General features: G+C 45.7%; 1 protein-coding gene and 1 long non-coding RNA gene across 2 annotated transcripts; one reads left to right on the top strand and one right to left on the bottom strand.

Annotated features, from left to right (window-relative positions):
• Positions 1 to 1,457: 1,457 nt before the first annotated feature.
• On the bottom strand, positions 1,458 to 7,004 carry FOXG1 (forkhead box G1). Its single transcript, XM_032343990.1, has one exon. The coding sequence runs from the start codon at positions 5,050 to 5,052 to the stop codon at positions 3,580 to 3,582; it is 1,473 nt and encodes a 490-aa protein (XP_032199881.1). The 5' UTR covers positions 5,053 to 7,004; the 3' UTR covers positions 1,458 to 3,579.
• Positions 7,005 to 7,990: 986 nt separating this feature from the next.
• LOC116591229 lies at positions 7,991 to 15,604 on the top strand. Its single transcript, XR_004285888.1, has 3 exons — positions 7,991 to 8,026; positions 9,886 to 10,000; positions 14,813 to 15,604. It is a non-coding gene; the product is annotated as an uncharacterized LOC116591229 (long non-coding RNA).
• The last annotated feature ends 1,919 nt before the right edge of the window (positions 15,605 to 17,523 follow it).

Raw genomic sequence — 17,523 nt, 5'->3', positions numbered from 1 at the left:
ACCTGGAGATAAACTGCAGTTTGATAATTCAAGTTTTAAGCTGTGATCATTTTCAGTTCCAAAATGTCAAAAAGAGCAAACTTCCTCTCATTAAAAATAATCATTAGTATGAAAGAAGAAAAAAAAAAAGCTTCTAAAAGTTTTGAAGTGTTTTTCTGGCATAAGCTAATTTTAACTGGAAAAAGTTGGTGATAACAAATATCAACACAACATTACAACCAATTTGTTGCAAAAAAAAGAACCTATTAAATGTCATGCTAGAACACTGAATGCCTTTGAAAAAGATAACTTGAGAGATGATGGAACAGATTGAGATAAATGAAATGTTCATATTGGGCTTCAGGAGGCCTTCATAAATTTCTCTCTCTGTATATCCTTCTTCCTATCTTGTATGCCTATTCAACAAGCTATTTTTACTTCTAGTCTCATCCATTATATATGTAACTTGGAGATGTATCCAAAGAGAACTTCCACTCCAGTCTTTAGGTCCTATGAATTCAAAGAAGTCAGTTTTAAGCTTGACCTCAAAGTATGAAGTTTGTCATTGAAATTCGATTTCTCAAATCATGCAAATAAACATTTATCACAAATAAGTATACTCATTTAATATGGCCAGGAAAAAAAAAAAAAAACACTCATGGAGGAACTCTTTCTTCTCTATGTCCCTTTTACCACAATACAAGAGTTAAACTTTCTTTTTAACTTTTGATAGGCAAAAACTATTTCTTCTGTGCCAATACATTCTTATTCCACAAATAAAATCCATGGTAATAGCAAACAATACATCATCACCTTTTTTAGTGTAAACACATGCTTTTCGTTGAGCTGTTTTGGTTCACAAATATGTAATGGGGATTTCCCTTGCCTAACCTCATTCACTTGGACTCTATTACTATTTTTAATGTCAGTCATAAATTTAGCTTCTAAAACAATTTATTTGTGGAATTTTCTTTTATGCTTCATTTTGAAGAACTGTTAGATATCAAGAAGTTGGACCTCTGCTTGCAACTGCTCTCTTACTAAGAAAATAAAATCATGTCCAGTCTGCTTAAAGGAGATAATTAAACTAGCTGTCTTGGTATATTTTAGTCTATTTCCCATTTGTGTATATTTGGTTCCACCTCTTTTAATTTTCCTGGACTTTATCTTTCTATCTTTCTTTGAGAGCACTCTTTTCTTTCTTTCTTTCCTTCTTTCTTTCTTTTCCTTCCTTCCTCTTTCTTTCTTTCTTTCTTTTTTTCTTTCTTTCTTTCTTTCTTCCTTTCTTTCTTTCTTTCTTTCTTTTTCTTTCTTTCTTTTTGGTAGTAGGAGATGCCCCCCCCCAGATCCTTTTTCCCTTTCTTCTGTCTCTCTCTTCCTCTGTCTCTCCCTTCCACAACCCACCCATCCCTATGTCCCAATATTAACTATTCTGCATTTCTATTTCAATCCATTTAAGTCAGCTTGCTTCTCCTAAGCTTTTTCTTTTTTCTTCCTTTTTTTTTTCCCCCTGAGCAACTCTCTTAAGTGTTTGCCGATAACATCTTGGGGACAGATTATTTTTCATTGGGCCCATTGTAAGAAGTAGCCAGCTTATTGCATTACTGCAGAACACATTTCAGACTATACAATTGTAACAAATGAACAACTTGTCCTCCATAGACTCTCCACAGGATCCAATTAGTTACTAAACCTTTTACTTAGGTTTTCTAATTATTTTCTGGAGCCATAGCAATTGGGATGCTGAAACAATTCAAAAAATGTTTTTTGTTTCAGATTGATATATATGCATATATATGCATGCATATGTATACTGTAAGTTGAAACAAAATTATGACTGTAAGCAAAAGGAACAAATCTCTAGATTAAATTATACAGACATTTAAAAGGGAATCAAATAAATACCTCTATGTTGTAAAAATGAAAGAAAAGGAGAGAGAGGCATTTTACTTCTTCTGAACATCTAGAATTTTAAGTTGTTATAATTAAAAATAAAATATAAACATTGATCTGAAAGTCATTACAACAGGTGATCACTTCAGCAAATCTATATTGCAACTTCAGCACATCTTTATTAGAACTCTTTCATTGTGGGTAAACAGCCACAAAAATAAATGCTGACTTAGAAAGTATAAATACAAATATTTAAACAAAAATATTTGCAGCATTCATAGCGCAAATTGTACCTGAACTGAAGGGCTCTGTGTGTCTATATATATATTACATATGTGTGCATTATATTCACTTCTATCTAACCATATACATATATTTATTTATAATTTGCCAAATGCTATAAACAAGATACCTGAAACAAAATATATAAAAAGCATTCTATCAACTGATTTGAAAATAAACACAAGGTAAATAGCTATGCACATAAAATTATCATTTTTTTTTGCTGTATATCTACAGAAACTTGAAGATATCAGCTGAAAAGCCTATACTTTCTTTAAAGCTGTGTTTATTAAATAGCCTGCTCCTTGTAAAATTTGATTCCACAATGGAAAAAAATACTATTTTAATTTTTAAAGTCTCAATTCAAATGAAGGAGCAGTTAAATTTTAGTTGGCTGAAAAAGCCTCTGAATTCCCTAGAACTTTAATGGTCTTTTAAAAATTAGCTCTATTTAATAAAAGAGACAAAAGTATCAAGATATATATGAATTTAGCCTATTTTTTATTTCTGTGTGTTCATAGTAAACATTTTTGTAAGTGACAAACACGGGCATATGACCACAGTATCACAATCAAGAAATTTTAAGACAACATTAACAATCACTCAAATTTATGCGGCATTTGCGCAACACAGGTTACATATTTGCAAGGTTTACCTATAAGTACAATAGGTATTAACATTTCACTACATTTAGAAAAAATAAAAGTGACCTGTTAGTGACCACATACATCAAAATATACACAACACAAACTGAAGGCAATCATTAATTTTGTCCCCTTCCGATTCATTTGAATGGGCAGTGCTGCCAACTGAAACAACTTTCCTTTTTTTGTTTTTTTTTTTGTTTTTTTGTTTTTTTTTTTTTTAATACTTAGCATACCAAGTGCATTTTAGAACCCAATCTTTGGTCTAAAAGTAAACAAAAGGAAAAAAAAACAGTTTTTTAAAGAAAAGGACAAAACAATAAATGGCCAAAATAATTTCCTGGGCACCTTTACTACGAATGCTTCTTAAATACAAATTACAGTTTAACATTTTAAAACTCTCCCCATAATTTAGGTTGTTCTCAAGGTCTGCGTCCACCATAAAGATCCATGATAACTTATAATACTGCACACATGGAAATCTGGTGGCTCTTAAGAGACAGACTTGTCAGGTTTGAATGAAATGGCAAAGCAGTCACTATTTAGATACACATTCTACTATAATTTTGACTTCCAAACCTTATATTCTACAGTGTATTCTCCCCACATTGCACCTCGCTGACACTCCACACCTTGTTAGAATAATAAACAATCCTAAAGACTGAACAAACGTACAGAAATGGGGGGGGGCTTAATAAAAAATACCTGGACTTATTTTTTAATTATCATTTACAATGCAAATGTGTGTAAAACGTTCACTTACAGTCTGGTCCCCGGGATGTTAATGTATTAAAGGGTTGGAAGAAGACCCCTGATTTTGATGTGTGAAATAATCAGACAGTCCCCCGGACAGTCCCGTCGTGAAACTTGGCAAAGAGGGTCTTAAAGACTCACAGGGCAGGGTCGAGGGGGCCTGCGGAGATGTGGAGGAGGACGCGGCCCGGGCGCTCATGGACGTGCTGCTCTGCGAAGTCATTGACGGGTGCGGGACGTGGGGGAAAAAGTAACTGGTCTGGCCCGCAAGCAGGTTGACCGAGCAAGGGTTGAGGGAGTAGGTCCCGGAGCAGGGCACCGACAGGCCGCAGGGCACCGAGGCAGCGAGCGCGGCGGCCGTGAGGTGGTGCGTGGCGTACGGGATCTCCCCGTTGACCAGCCGGTCCACGCTCAGGCCGTTGGCCGTGGAGAAGGAGTGGTTGTTGCCCAGCGAGTTCTGAGTCAACACGGAGCTGTAGGGCATGGGGTGGCTGGGGTAGGCCGACGTGGTGCCGTTGTAACTCAAAGTGCTGCTGGCGCGGGGGTGGTGCAGGGACAGGAAGGGCGACATGGGCCAGTAGAGGGAGCCGGCGCGGTCCATGAAGGTGAGGCCGGTGGAGGTGAGGCGCGCCCCGCGCTTGAAGGCCAGCTTGGCCCGCGACGTGGTGGAGCGGCGCCGCAGCTTGCCCGTGGTGCCGCCGATGAACACGTCGTCGCTCGACGGGTCCAGCATCCAGTAGTTGCCCTTGCCCGGGTCGTCGTAGTGGCGGGGCACCTTCACGAAGCACTTGTTGAGGGACAGGTTGTGGCGGATGGAGTTCTGCCAGCCCTGCTTGTTCTCGCGGTAGTAGGGGAAGTTCTTCATGATGAACTCGTAGATGCCGTTGAGCGTGAGCCGCTTCTCCGGGCTCTGCCGGATGGCCATCATGATGAGTGCGTTGTAGCTGAACGGCGGCTTCTCGTACTTGCCGTTCTTCTTCTCGCCCTCCTTGCCCCCCTCCCCGTCCTTGCCGCCCTCGCCCGCCCCCTTCTTCTCCTCCCCCCCGGCGCCGGCGCCCTTCTCTTTCTCGTCCGGCCCGACGGGCGCCAGCTCCCCGGGCCCGCCGCCCGGCTCGCCCTTGCCGCCCAGCCCGTCCGCTTTGGCCCCGTCCAGGGCGGCGGCCGGCGGCGGCGGCGGCGGCGGCGGGAGCAGCAGCTGCTGGGGGCCCTTGTCGTCGTCGGCTGCCGGGGCGCCCCGCGCCTGGGGGGGCTGCGGTGCCTGGGGCGGCGGCGGCGGCGGCGGCGGCTGCTGCTGCGGTGGCGGTGGCGGTTGCGGGGCGGGCGGCGGCGGGTGATGGTGGTGGTGGTGGTGGTGGTGGTGGTGCTGGGGGTGGTGGCTGTTGTGGTGGCCGTGGCTCGCGTGGTGGTTGTCGTTCTGGACCGCCTCTGGCACCAGGCTGTTGATGCTGAACGAGGACTTGGGGATCATTTTCACCTCTTTCCTATCTCCCATGTCCAGCATCACCCAGTCGTCGGGGGGGAAACGGCGGCGGCGGCGGCGCGGGAGCGGGACAGCGGCGCGGCGGGCGGCGGCGACCGGTGGGTGCCGAGCGGGGCGCGGGCGGCGCGGGCGGCGGCGGTGGCGCTGAGCGCTCCGGCAGCAGCGCAGTTGGACCGCAGGCTCCGGCGCTGGCAAGTCATGTAGCAAAAGCAGCAACCACCCCTCAGGAATTAGAAGAAAAAAAAAAAAAAAAAAAAAAGGAAAAGAAAAAAAGAAAGAAAGAGAAAAAAGAAACAACCACCGCCCCGGGGGTGAAGCTCCCTCGCTCCCAACTCTACTTCTTGGTCTCCCCCCCACCCCCCGCTCCCCCCCCCTTCTGCTGCTTCCTCCTCCTCCTCCTCTCGCAGCAGCAGTCACAGCAGCAGCAGCAGCAGCCCAAAGGGGGGGAGAGCCGGGCGGCGGGCGGGCGCGTCCCGGAGCGGCCGCGGCGAGGCTGGGGAGACAGCGATCGAGGCGGCTATAGCCACAATTAATTTTCCGAGCTACAGGCGCACACTAGGGCTGTAAAAAAATTTTTGGTTTAACCTTTCCTACCGCTGGGCCAATCAGAGCTGGCGGCGTGCGGGAGCGTCTCTCCTGCCGTCGACCAATCGGCGGATCTGGGCCCACCCACCCCCGCCCCGCCCGCTGGCTCCCGCCCCCTCGGCGCTCGCCTCCCCCTCACCGCGGGCCTGGGCCTCGCGGCCGCGCGGAGCCGCGCAGGGATACGCCGCCGGGAGCACGCTGCGCCGCGGCCCTTCTCTGCGCCCCCTCCACCCCCTCCACCCTGCGGGTCTGCCCAACCGAAATCCCCCTCTTAGGACAAATATCTCACACTTCTGGCTGCCTTCTCACTGTCTTGGGTCATTTTCTTTTGAGCGTCAATATTTGTCGTTATTGATTAAAGTTTGTATTCAATTTTATTTTTTTTTTTTAAAGCGGGGGCGGCGGCGGCAGCGGTGGTGGAGCGAAGAGTGGGAGTGCAGGGAGAGGATGCAAGGACAGGGCAGGAAATGGAGGAGGAAGAGGCGAGGCGCTCCTTTCCCGAGTCGGCCCTGCAGGCCCGGGGCGGCATTTCTGAGCCCGTAGGAAAATTGTGCCCCTTGTAGGTAACACTCCAGCGAGGCTTTGGATGGTTGGGGAGGGAAGGCCCACCCCTGCTGTGGGGAGGGGGGTGTCCTGCACCTTGGGGGGAGGAGGGTCTGGATGGGGTTTGGAAACGAAGGGATGAGGAGGAGGAAGTGGGCTGGCGAGCGCGGGGGCCAAACAGGGGTTACTTACTCAGTTCCTGCGGCCGGGCGGCGGCGAGCTCGGAGCTCGGGCGCCGCGGGGAAGCCGGGCCTGGGGTCCCGGCGCTGCGGCGGCGGGCGGGGGCGGCTCAGTGGTGGGCGCCTATGAGAGCCTTCCGAAAGGAGGGGTGCTCAGAGAGAAAACAATACCAAACAATCTCGAAATAAACCAGGTAACACATGCTATGTATATGTGTCTCTTCCTTCCCCTTCTTTCCTGCTCCAGACCGTCGCTCACACGCTGGGTGACTCGGTGTCGTTTTCTCTTCGCCGCTCGAGCGTCTCCTCAGCTTCTAATCCGAATTGGAAGCGAGTAGCCGCGAGCGATCACCCTGGAAATGTTTCATTTTGCTTGTTGACATTGGAGGGAAAATAAGGGTGGGCGGCTATTTCTTTCCGTTTTTTTTTTTTTTTTAAAGCCTTCCTGTTTTCACCCCCCCGTTTTCTTTTTTTTCTTTCCTTTTCTCAAATGCTTTTGATTTTTGGGGGCCTTAATGCTGAAATAACCGCATGCTGAAGCCAGCCCATTCCCACTCTGAATGCAGATGGAAGGCAACTAGAAGCCTTGGGTACGTGGGTCCCACAATCCCAGCTTCTTGGGCTTTAGAACTGGGAAGGTTCGGTTGAGGGCTGAAGTGAGTGGGGAGATTGTGATTCGGGGGCTTTAAAAGGATCCCGTGGCCAGGGGCAGGGCTAAGGCCCAGCATTTCCCAGGGATTGGAATTTGGTGCGGAGCACACTGATCAAAGGCTGTTTCATCCCACATGGGTATGAAACATACCACATTTTACGGAGGATGTAGCCCTAGAGAAGAGGGAGGTGGAGGAGAAGTATAAACGAAAGGCACTTTCCCCCTCCTCTGTAAGATAATCATAAAATGTAAACATTTACTAACTTTGATAAACTATCAAATTGTCTGGCAGATTTAGTATTTAGGAAAAGGAAGAAAAAGCAATGCCTATGTGTGATGTTAAAGTTCAATTCTAATATAAAGAATGCAGTTGATGAATACAAGAATACTCAGGTTAATATGGAGTTATTGCACTCTCCCCACCCCACTCCCTGCCTTGAAATCGAGAGGAAGAGTAAGCGAGAATAAAATCTGAAGAGAATAACAAACAATTACAAATAGCTAGTGATTTTTTAAAATCTCTATTAGGAATACCGTAAAGAAACTTTGACTATTGGACTAACCTCATCTATCCTTCCACTGTATGTATGTATCCCCCCTCCCATTTCTACATATTACCTTACTTAAGCTATATTTACATGTGGGAAAGTTCAAGGGTCCCAACTATAAACCTTGATAGTGACATGGCCCCAAACACTGACTTCTAAGCTCCAATTTCTTACAGAGCTGGGTGAGCTAATGGGCTTTGGGGACTGGTTGGAGAGATCTGTGAGCCTTCCTCTTCTTTCTGCTTACTTTCCTCCTTTCACTCTCCCCCCCACCCCCAGGCCTCTTATTGCTACTCTTCCTCAACTCACTTTCCTCCCTCCTCTCTTCTTCCCCCTCCTCCCCACTCACTACCCCCCCTTCCCCTCAGTCTATTCCTCTCCCTCACTCCATTCCTCCACCTACTCCTCCCCATTTCTCCCCCCACAACCCCCCTTCTCATCACCACTTATAATGGCACACAAGGGCTCCCTCTGAGGTGGACGGCCCGGTACGTTTTCGTAGTCGGTCTAGCGTGAAATGATTCGGTGTAACCGGATTCTTGGGAAAGGACAGGTTACGTAAACATTTACTGATGTGGAGTAACTATACTATTTGTACTCTGATATGCAGGAAGGAAAGTGTTGATTAACACAGAAGAAAAAAAAGCGAAATTAGCTGATTGCATGCTCATAAGTGCAAGCTGTCATTGAACTGCTTTTAAAATAGACACAGCTGGGTGTTTGTGTTGAAAAATTTCTTGTGTTTTTGCTAATACTGAAATAAGCATGATTTTGTATACCAAACATTTTCAGATCATTAAAATTTGTAATCTGTGCTGGTTTTAAACACAAAGAAAAGAAACAGAATCATTTCGATGTAAAATTTGCTGATATTATATTAACTCAATCAGGTCTGTACAAATTGTGCATTGTGCCTCCTAAAATCTGTTTGATCAATTTAATACACAAAGTGCCAAACGTGGGTATTGTTTGTTAACATTGGACATTTTATTCAAATCTGAGCTCAGCAGCAAACTGGAGGAGCATTCCTTGAATACAACACCAGCACTGACTGATGAATTTTTAATGTTTTAAAGGTGTTTCTTAGGTCAAAGCTGAGTGTGCATTGTTTTGTAATCTTGCATAAAATTTTAGCAGGTGAAAATAAGTTTTTCTTTTGTTTACTTTCAAAAAGCAAAAACTGGGGTCTGCTAATGAGAGCTGTAATAATCTTGTTTGATGTGCCAGGAGCTTATATTGACTGGGAAAATATTTTGCATGCAAATTAAGAACGTGTTATATTATTTTAAGGATTACATGGATGCAAGTCTCAGAATAGGATATTTTTGTAAGAATAAATAGATTATACTTTAATACAATCACTGTAAAGATCTATTCTCCCTAATAACAGAGGTCATTTGCAATCTGGGGGGAAATGATTTTATTATCCTTTTAATAATTTTAATGGACTTCATGGTGAGATAGAGTACTATATATATATAGGTGTGGGGGTAGGCTTGTTCAACAAAACATGCACTATTTACTCAGCAGCCCACATTTGTCTCAGCAATGGCTTCTTTTTAGAGCTGCTACTAGATGAAATGGAGGGGGAGGGGGTACTTTGGGCAGAGCATTGTGCAAGTTGAAAGTCCCTGGATGGAGCTTTGTAAATCCTACCGGTCAATTTGGGTGCAAATTGGATTTGAAGGACTGCCCACGTCCACCTCGGGCTTCTGTCCTAAACATATGAAGCCCCAACTCTATTTCTACCTCACTCAGTCCCTATGATTACTTTCAGAAGACAGAGGGCATCCAGTGGTCTCAGATCTAAAACAAATTCTATATCATTCTACTAGTTTCCCATCATCAGCTTAATCTTCATCTCTCACATATGAACATCTATAAATGTACACTGTTAATGAATCAAAGCATAAGTCAGAGCAAATGTAATTTTCTGGTATATAAAATGGTAAACATCTCTCCCTCTCTGTCTGCTGTCCTACCCGACCACCTCCCCCCAAAAGAGGACAGGCCTTGTAAAGAGTGAGAAGTTCCAACAGAAGAATTGCTTGGGTAATGAGTTAGATTTTTTCATCTCTAGTTTTAATTAATAACCAAGGCTCCATAGCCTATTGTATCTGAGTAGGGAGCCGCACATTTAGTTTTTTTCATTTGGCGGTGTTACATTAAGTCTTCCTTAAGGCCCTTTTCCTGCTTTCTGTCAGTTTTTCACTTCTTTTTTCCCGTGTTACCTGCTGGTTAAAGAAGGGAGGGCCATTCTTAACCTAAAATCCACTTTGCTTTCAGCTCCCTGGACAGAGTGTCCTTGGAGTGGCACCAAGCTCTGGCTAAAGCTCTCTTCCTGCAGATGCATAGGGAGTCCCTGGCCCTGTGACGTTTGGGAACAAGTGGAACTCATGCAGAGGCATCCAGGTATTTCCAGAGACTGAAGAGAGAGGTCTGCAATCCCTTCCTAACAGCAGGTAATGGTGCTAACATTTAGTGATTATAAGTTACTCTTTAGCGTGTTGTATCCTTGTTCTGTGGGTTTTGGTTACAGGTTATACGATTAGGTTTGCGAGAACAGTAGTGAACTAAACTTCTCAGTAAGAGGTCTTCACACCAGGGAAGTGTTACTTTTCTGCAGCAGCCCTGCCTCGTCACTCATTAGGGAGCTGCAGGTTGTCAAGCGGTTGCTCTCACCACGCACGCGCGCACCCCCAATATCTCCGGGGGCGCGCACATGTGTGCGAGCATGTGTGCGCGCGCATAAGCACACACACACACACACACACACACACTGCACTAAAACTAAATTAAGAAGCCGATGATTAAGACAAGCGTCTACTAGGCCTGTCATTTCAGCATCCTTCCATCATAACATTGTGGCACCGGCAATTTTGCTTGAGAACCTTGAGGAAAAAAAAAAAAAAAAAACTATGGGAGAGCCCCGTATTTGAGAATCGAAATGTTTAACTGGTATAAGCTATCGAAGCTGCTTCGGAAGCGAGAAAGTCCAAGGTGGAGAAAGAAGAAGGCCTGCATAGAGACCCCTGTGACTCCCCAGACAGGTTTCTGAGATGCTGTCAGAGGTCCCAAGCTCTCTGAAGGCAAGTACATACTCATCCAAAGAAACCGCAGGAGATCTGCAACAAAATACGCTTGGGAGTAGCTTCTTCCCATTGGAGAGCCAGGCAGAGAGAAGGACAATGAAATATTATCACCCCAGGGCCAAGGACTTTTAAAAAGTCTCTTGGAGCCTTTCAGTCAAATACTCTACACGTATTTTGTAAATAAAATGCCCACTACCCTTTACTTGTTTCCCCTTTTTTTGCCAGCCCCTCAAGACCTTGGGGGCAGGGTAGACAATTTTTGGAAGGAGTTGAGTCTCTAATAGTTTAAGGGCAAGCCAGTTCCATTTCTTGACTTGATCCAATTGGGAGGTCTGATCCTACACCTTTTGGGCAAGGTGCTCTGAGAGGTTTTTCTCCTCTCCTTGCCCAAGGAAATGGCACAGCTCTTCTTTCAAAGGGGTCAAGAAATGCTAAAGGGAAAAACAAAGAGTTGGAGGGGTTATGGTAAAGGAGAATGACGAGAATGATGGAGGTCTTTAGCTTTAAGCCTGGAATCTATCTGAAAAGGGAGGAATTGAGACTTGGCAAAAGTCAGCACACAAGATAATGGATTTTCCATCAGTGGGACACCAAAAGAGGGAGAAAAAGAAAGACTTCATAAATATATATCAGGCTGAAAGGAGAACTTACAGGCCTCAAAATGCTGAGCTCCTAACTATCCTGTCACTATTCTCCTTAATTAGTTGGAGCTTCAATTTGATTTCCCATAGGAGCCTGAATAATCTACTTTGGGAAGTGTTATAGCACTCTTCGGAGAATGTGGCGCATCCAGTCTCCACTATTTTGAAGCACCCTTCTAACAGGCCCCCCAAACTCCAGTCGTTGTGAGAGGATTGGTGTGTGGATTGGTGCTAGTTGAGGTTTTTAGATGGTCCACTCTCAAAGGTACAAGGAGAGCACTGAACAGCCCGGGGTCCCTATAGGAGAGTGATGAGTGTATTTGAGAAACTGTTCATGCCCACTAATGGTCTGTGAAGGAATGAGAAGAGAGAAAACTGCAAGCGTTGGGGTGGGCAGGGCAGAAGGCATGCAGAGAACCCTCCATCACAGAGTCGCTCTTCTCATGGGGAAAGTCAAATGAGAGAAAGTAAACTGTTTGCTAATCCAGTACATCAACTCCCTTTCTAAAAACCCAGATGGACAAACCCATGAGCCAGTTTTGACTTCCTGCCTATCTCATACCCACCTGCCCCCTCACTCTCGAACTGCGGTTCCTGTAGTCTCCCTCCTCCCCCTCCTAATAGCGAAGGAATATCTATTGGAGCAGCGTTTCCCAAAAGGTCCCGATCTCCCCCTCTCCACACACCTCCCCCCCCCCCCCACGCTCACCCTGGGAGGCTTTAACCCGGACAGTTCCCGGTGAGGAGGGTCGCGGAGTCCTGGGCCCGCCGCTCCTCCCCGTGCACACCCGCGCGCCTGCCCGAAGCTCCTTTGTCGCGGAGCCTGCCGAGCGCAATCAAGCTAGAGGACTTGCTTTTAGGTTTCGTTTCTAGATTTTCCCCCTTTATAGTTACCTTTCCAGACGAGGTGTCTCGTGTTTGCTCATCACGCCGAAAGCATGCACACAGATCAATATTTTTGGGCTAAGAGGTCATGTGCTACGACGAACGCGGAGAAAAAAAAAATGAGACCAGTTAATGGTTTTAAGCTTGTTATTTGTATAAAGCACAGCTCAGAGTTAAAGGACCAGGGTACGTGCAGGTGAAGTTAATGCGAATATTCAGTTTCATGGAGGGGGTGTTGAACCCACTAGGGGAGACCAGTTATACTCCTATTTCTCTCCTGCCCTTTGGAAGGAGCCGCGTGCAGGGAGGAGAGGAGCGGCCAGGGCAAGCTAGACGCAGAATCGCGTCAGGAACAAGTTTCCGTTAGCGTGTGAAGACAAAACACCCCGACTCCTCCGTTTCAGAATCTACAACAAAGGTAGTGGGGGGTGGGGATGGTCACTTTTATTTTAAAGACAATCCTAGATTCTTGTTTACCAATTTTAGTATCTTCCTTCTGGGTTTGTCCTAAGGCGTGCAGGAGAGAAAGTAATGTTCAGGGAAAAAAGCTCGGTCGGCAAAGTTGGGCTCGTGAACGTGTGAACTATGAATCACCACGGTGAAGAGGTCCCCCCCCCCCTCACTGTTTCCTTTTCTCTTTGGAGCGTGAACTTGTTAGATAAGATAGATGAGGCCACGGGGAAGTGGAAACGCTGAAAAAGCCCATCTCCTTTGGAGAGCAGCCTGGCAGGCGGCGGAGCGCTGTCTAGGAGCTGAGCGGCGCAGGGCTTGTTCAGGAGCTGTCCCAAATCCTGCCTCCGCGGCCGCGGGCGACACCCAACACTGCGCTGGGATCGCTGCCCAAGCAGCCTACCCTTTGGCCTTGGAGTAAACAACCCAGAAGATGCGAGAAGGCCCCTAATTGGGCTGAGTGTCTGCTTTTCAGCTCCGAATACTAAACTGGGCCCGCAGGTTTTCCTGGAGGAAGGTGGAAGTCCGACCACAAAACAAGCAAAGGATGGGAGGCACTGGATTTTCGAAAAGTCTAGAGTTACACATGAAACGTTATTTTCCTCATTAATTAGAAGTAATTCCCTTTCTCTATTTATATGTATATACACGCTATTGATTAGGTACGGCGATTTACTTGAAAAATGCGTAGAGTATCTTTAGGACACACTCCTCATTCTTTGTCTCCTCAAGCATTCTCAGCTGATAGTGTAGCTGGTTGGGATCAATTAGCAGTGGATTTTGCCCCAAGACTGCTCCCCAGGGCGGACAAATGGAGCCAACTCCTCTCCAGCGATGTTTTTCGCCCACGTGCGCATCCCCGCCAGGGTTTTAGAAACAGTTCAAAATCCCCAGCCTTGGTTTCACTTGATTTTGTTGTTGTTGTTATTGATAAATATTGGGTCATACACAAGGCACTTGTCAGAGACTTTGGCTCAATCTCGCAGCTGCAGCTCCTAGCGGGGCGTTTGAGTCGTGTCCTGGGAACTGAAGGGATTTATTGGGAGAAGAATTGAACATTCTCTGTTTCTTCAGTTGCAGAGATGGTCTCTCAAAATCCTATGTCCTGTCTGCTGTCACGTTTATTTCTTGATTTGTTCAGATATGTGAACATTGGGTAGATGCATGTGTCTTTTCATGTATCTTTTTATTGAAATTGTCTTTTAAAAAAGAGGGAGAAACTATTGATCCTTGTTCTCTAGGTATATCTGAAACCAAAAAAAACATAGGCGAATAGACAGATAATTGTAATTATGGGCTGGGTAGGGGTTTCCTGGTGGTGCTTGTTGGGTAAGTAAGACATTTGGGGGTTGTGTAATTAGAGTAATATATACAGTTTATCCTTCGGCTGTGCTGTGCATACTCTTTCCCTTGATACATATTGCACACGAACTGAACCCATGGTCGGCTTGTCTTGGCATGTTTGAAGCTCCAGACACCCAACAGTATCATTACAGGAAAGAAACAAAACCCCAAAGACTCCAGGCAGGGAGATGGCTGCCTTTGGGGTGAATGGGGAGTTTGTCTTGGCATTGGACTTTTTGGGTAAGCGCAGCCACTGGTTCTGACTGCCTGGCAGCCACAGTTCAGGTCTTCCCCGAGCTGAAGTGCAGAGAGGGGGTGGGGATAGGGATGGCGAAAGAAACAGCTGATTTTCGACATTTCAAAAGGACTCTTTCTATTTATCAGTGTTACCGAAGTGTACGTTACTGGAGAAACAACAAACCAAGCATAGAGCTGCAATTTTCAAGAAAATAGGATCCCCAAATATAAAAATAAAAAAGTAGCAGATAAGATGTATAATTCAATCAAATTACACAAAATTGCTTGAAAATCCAGAACAGTAGCGATCCATTATGCCTCTGTTTTATTAGTGACAAGTACAATTACTCTAAAATAAAGAACACTGGTGAATATATAATTGGCTGTAATCATGTTAGTGTTTGAATAAAAATGACGGGAACATTTAACACTTTGACAACAAAATGTTCAGAAATAACTTATTTATTCAAACAGTTTTTATTTTCCACCAAGTGAAGGAGAAACACAGTTTGCTTAGGAAAATCAATGACTTTTCCCTACAATAAATAAATATCCAAAAGGGGGAAAAACAGCCCCACACCTCTATATTATTACTATTATTTATTTTTTTTTTTCTTTTAACCAGCAAGAAGCTTAATCCTGTGTTTGGAGTCAGCACCCGCCTAACTGTCGTTGGGTACCAACGTCCGCCACCTAGAGGAAGAGCTCTGCAGCTCACCCAACGCCAACCCGTTTTCCCGCGGTGACCTCGGGAATCAAACTTAATATTCCTTTGCAAATCGCTCTCCAAACTAACTCCCCCCTCCCACACCCCCTCACATCCCCTTCCGCCCTACAACATCGTCACAATATTTTCTTAGTAATTGCTCTGTGCAATTGACAGAAGCGCCAAGTCTCCGGCAGCGCGGCGCTCTCCCAGCAAAGCGCCAGAGCGCGTTGGGAAACAGGTCAGGGAATATTTGGGTCTGAAGCCATAAACCATTTTTATCCAAAATTCGTCTAGAGCAGCCTGAATTCGGGTCTCATAAAGCAGCGTCTGCTGCCGACACCACCACACTCCAGTGCTTTTTTAGGGCTCTCTTAGAGAAAACAGCCCAGATTCCTCTGTCGGCCAGTTGCTTACTGCGGGGCTTTTTCCGACTTCTCGTGCGTCCATGCTCCCCTCCACTCCCAGACACGAAGATCTGAGATCCCGGCTCTCTCCAGTTAGTTCTTGGAGCCCAAAGGGTCTTCGCTTTTTCCAAATGGGTTGCTTGATGTACTGAGATAAAGGCATTAAAGGGGAGACTAGATTTGGATAGGTGACCCCTGTGGCCTGGGAGACCAACCCAGGAGAAACCCCTGGTCTTTACATTGAGTCGCGGAGTTTCGAAAAACTTTCACAGCGTGCGGGGAAATTTGAGGCTGGGCCCGCAGGGACGAGGAGGCCTTTCCGCATTTTAGTCCCGGTGGATCCTATCGGCTTCTTTGGCAGAAAAAGCCGGCCTCACTCCAGACCTTGCCTGGCTGCTCCGAAGCCAGTCTTGGAGAAAGGAGATGCTAAGGGAGGGTGAAGGGGCTCTGGAAAGAAAAGTAACGAGGACGATCCGTGCGCTCCACGACTGGTTGACATCCGAGCAGCAAGCAGACTGTTGACATCAGCGCGCGGGTTTTCAGTCATTTCTACCCACCCCCCACCCCCCCAGCCCGTTCAAAGTTTTGTTTTGTTTTGCGTTCATGAATCTGGAACACTGTGGAAGCTGGAAGTTTGCTAGAAAGGCGAGGAAGGAACAAGCAAGTTTAAATAGTTTGGGGGGGAGGAAAAAAACCTCATAAATAATTGGAATTCAATTGGGTTTAATTTCTTCAGTTTCCCCTTCCTTCTTTTTCTTACTTTCTTTTTTTGATTTTTCACCTTTCCCTTCTGTCCCCTCTCACTTCTTCCGCTTCCCCATCCCCTATCCCTATCTGTATTCCTGTCCCTGTCCCTATCCCTATCCGTATCTCTGCGCGTGAGAGAGAAAACCAGCAGCTTGAGAAGGGTGGAGGTAACCATTTTCATGCGGGGTTTCAGAATCGCCCTGTCAGTTCTCAGTCCCCACGCTGGAGTTTAAAGGAGACATCAGGGGGATGACTCTTCCTATCCTTTCTCTTAGTGGCAACCCCAGAACCACCGACTGAGAAGCTTTTTCCATACTGTAGAAATTATTGTTTTAAAGATAGTTGAAATAAGTATGTGTGTGTGTGTGTCTGTGTGTGTGTGTGTGTAATATATAATGTAACAAGCCTCTCAAACGAATGTCCCAGCACATGCCTTGCCTATGGAATGAGGCATGCCCCAAAACTCACTCCACCCAAACCCTAAGAACTTAAATCCTCAGAAATGTTTCATTTTGTTTTATGTAAAACTGGCGCTTCCACTCTCAAATGCCAGGTCTGTCATTGCTCTCCCGCATCATATTAACAGGCGATGTTAGCCTTCCCCTACGTGTTTAGGCTGCTAATGCGGGCCACTTAACGCAACAAAAATGCTCATCTGTGGAGATTTTCCCAAGGCTGGTAGCGATGCCGGCTCCTTTTTCTTTTCTTTTCAGGGCACGTCCATTCCTCCCTCCCACTTCGGAGTCTGAAAAAAGGGGGTCCAACAACTTTGAGCAAGTGTGTGAGAGCTCCCTCCTCTATCTCTTGCCTGCCAACCCACCCAAGGGGTTGTGAATTTTTGGTTTTCCTTAGGAGCAGGAATAAATGGAAGCTTCAGCCATGGCACTTAGTTGCCTGTCAGTTAAGTTGCCTTCATCTTTCCTTTTTTCCTCCTCACTTCAGCTTGTGAAAGCAGCTCAGGATTGCTCTCACAGCTGCCTCTGTATCCTTCTTAGCTCTAGTCTTCTGAAGAAAAGTGCTAGTTTCCTTTTTCCTCCTGGCTGGAAAGGCTGATTGGAGATGTTCTCTGTCTAGGATTGTGTGTGTCTTGTATGTTTGTCTAGTTTTAATAACTTTATAAAGGAGACCTCTGAAGGAAGGAATCACCTGAACCTAGATGATGGCTTATGTCATGTTCTCTTACTTTTTAAAGTCTGGCCTGGGAAAATCTTGTGATTTCATGATTCATACATATCTAGTTTCCAAGGAGAAGGTCATCAGGGAAAAAAATACCACAAAACTAACTTAATATGTAGTAAGTATTATTCATTGGGTCTTAGTTTAAAAAGATGATTGTCTTCATGGCTCCCATCTGGAACATTTTTGCTCTTTAAAAGCCTATAATAGACATGAGAACACAGTTCTACAACACTGGGTCTACCACTCTCTTCCTATGGATTCTTAGGCAAGTTACATCAGCATTCTAGTTCTTTCTCT

The sequence above is a fragment of the Mustela erminea genome, chromosome 5 (genome assembly GCF_009829155.1).
Source record: "Mustela erminea isolate mMusErm1 chromosome 5, mMusErm1.Pri, whole genome shotgun sequence".
NCBI classification, from domain to species: Eukaryota; Metazoa; Chordata; class Mammalia; order Carnivora; family Mustelidae; genus Mustela; species Mustela erminea.
The sequence above is the reverse complement of the archived record's forward strand: the minus strand, read 5'-3'. Positions and strand labels throughout refer to the sequence as shown.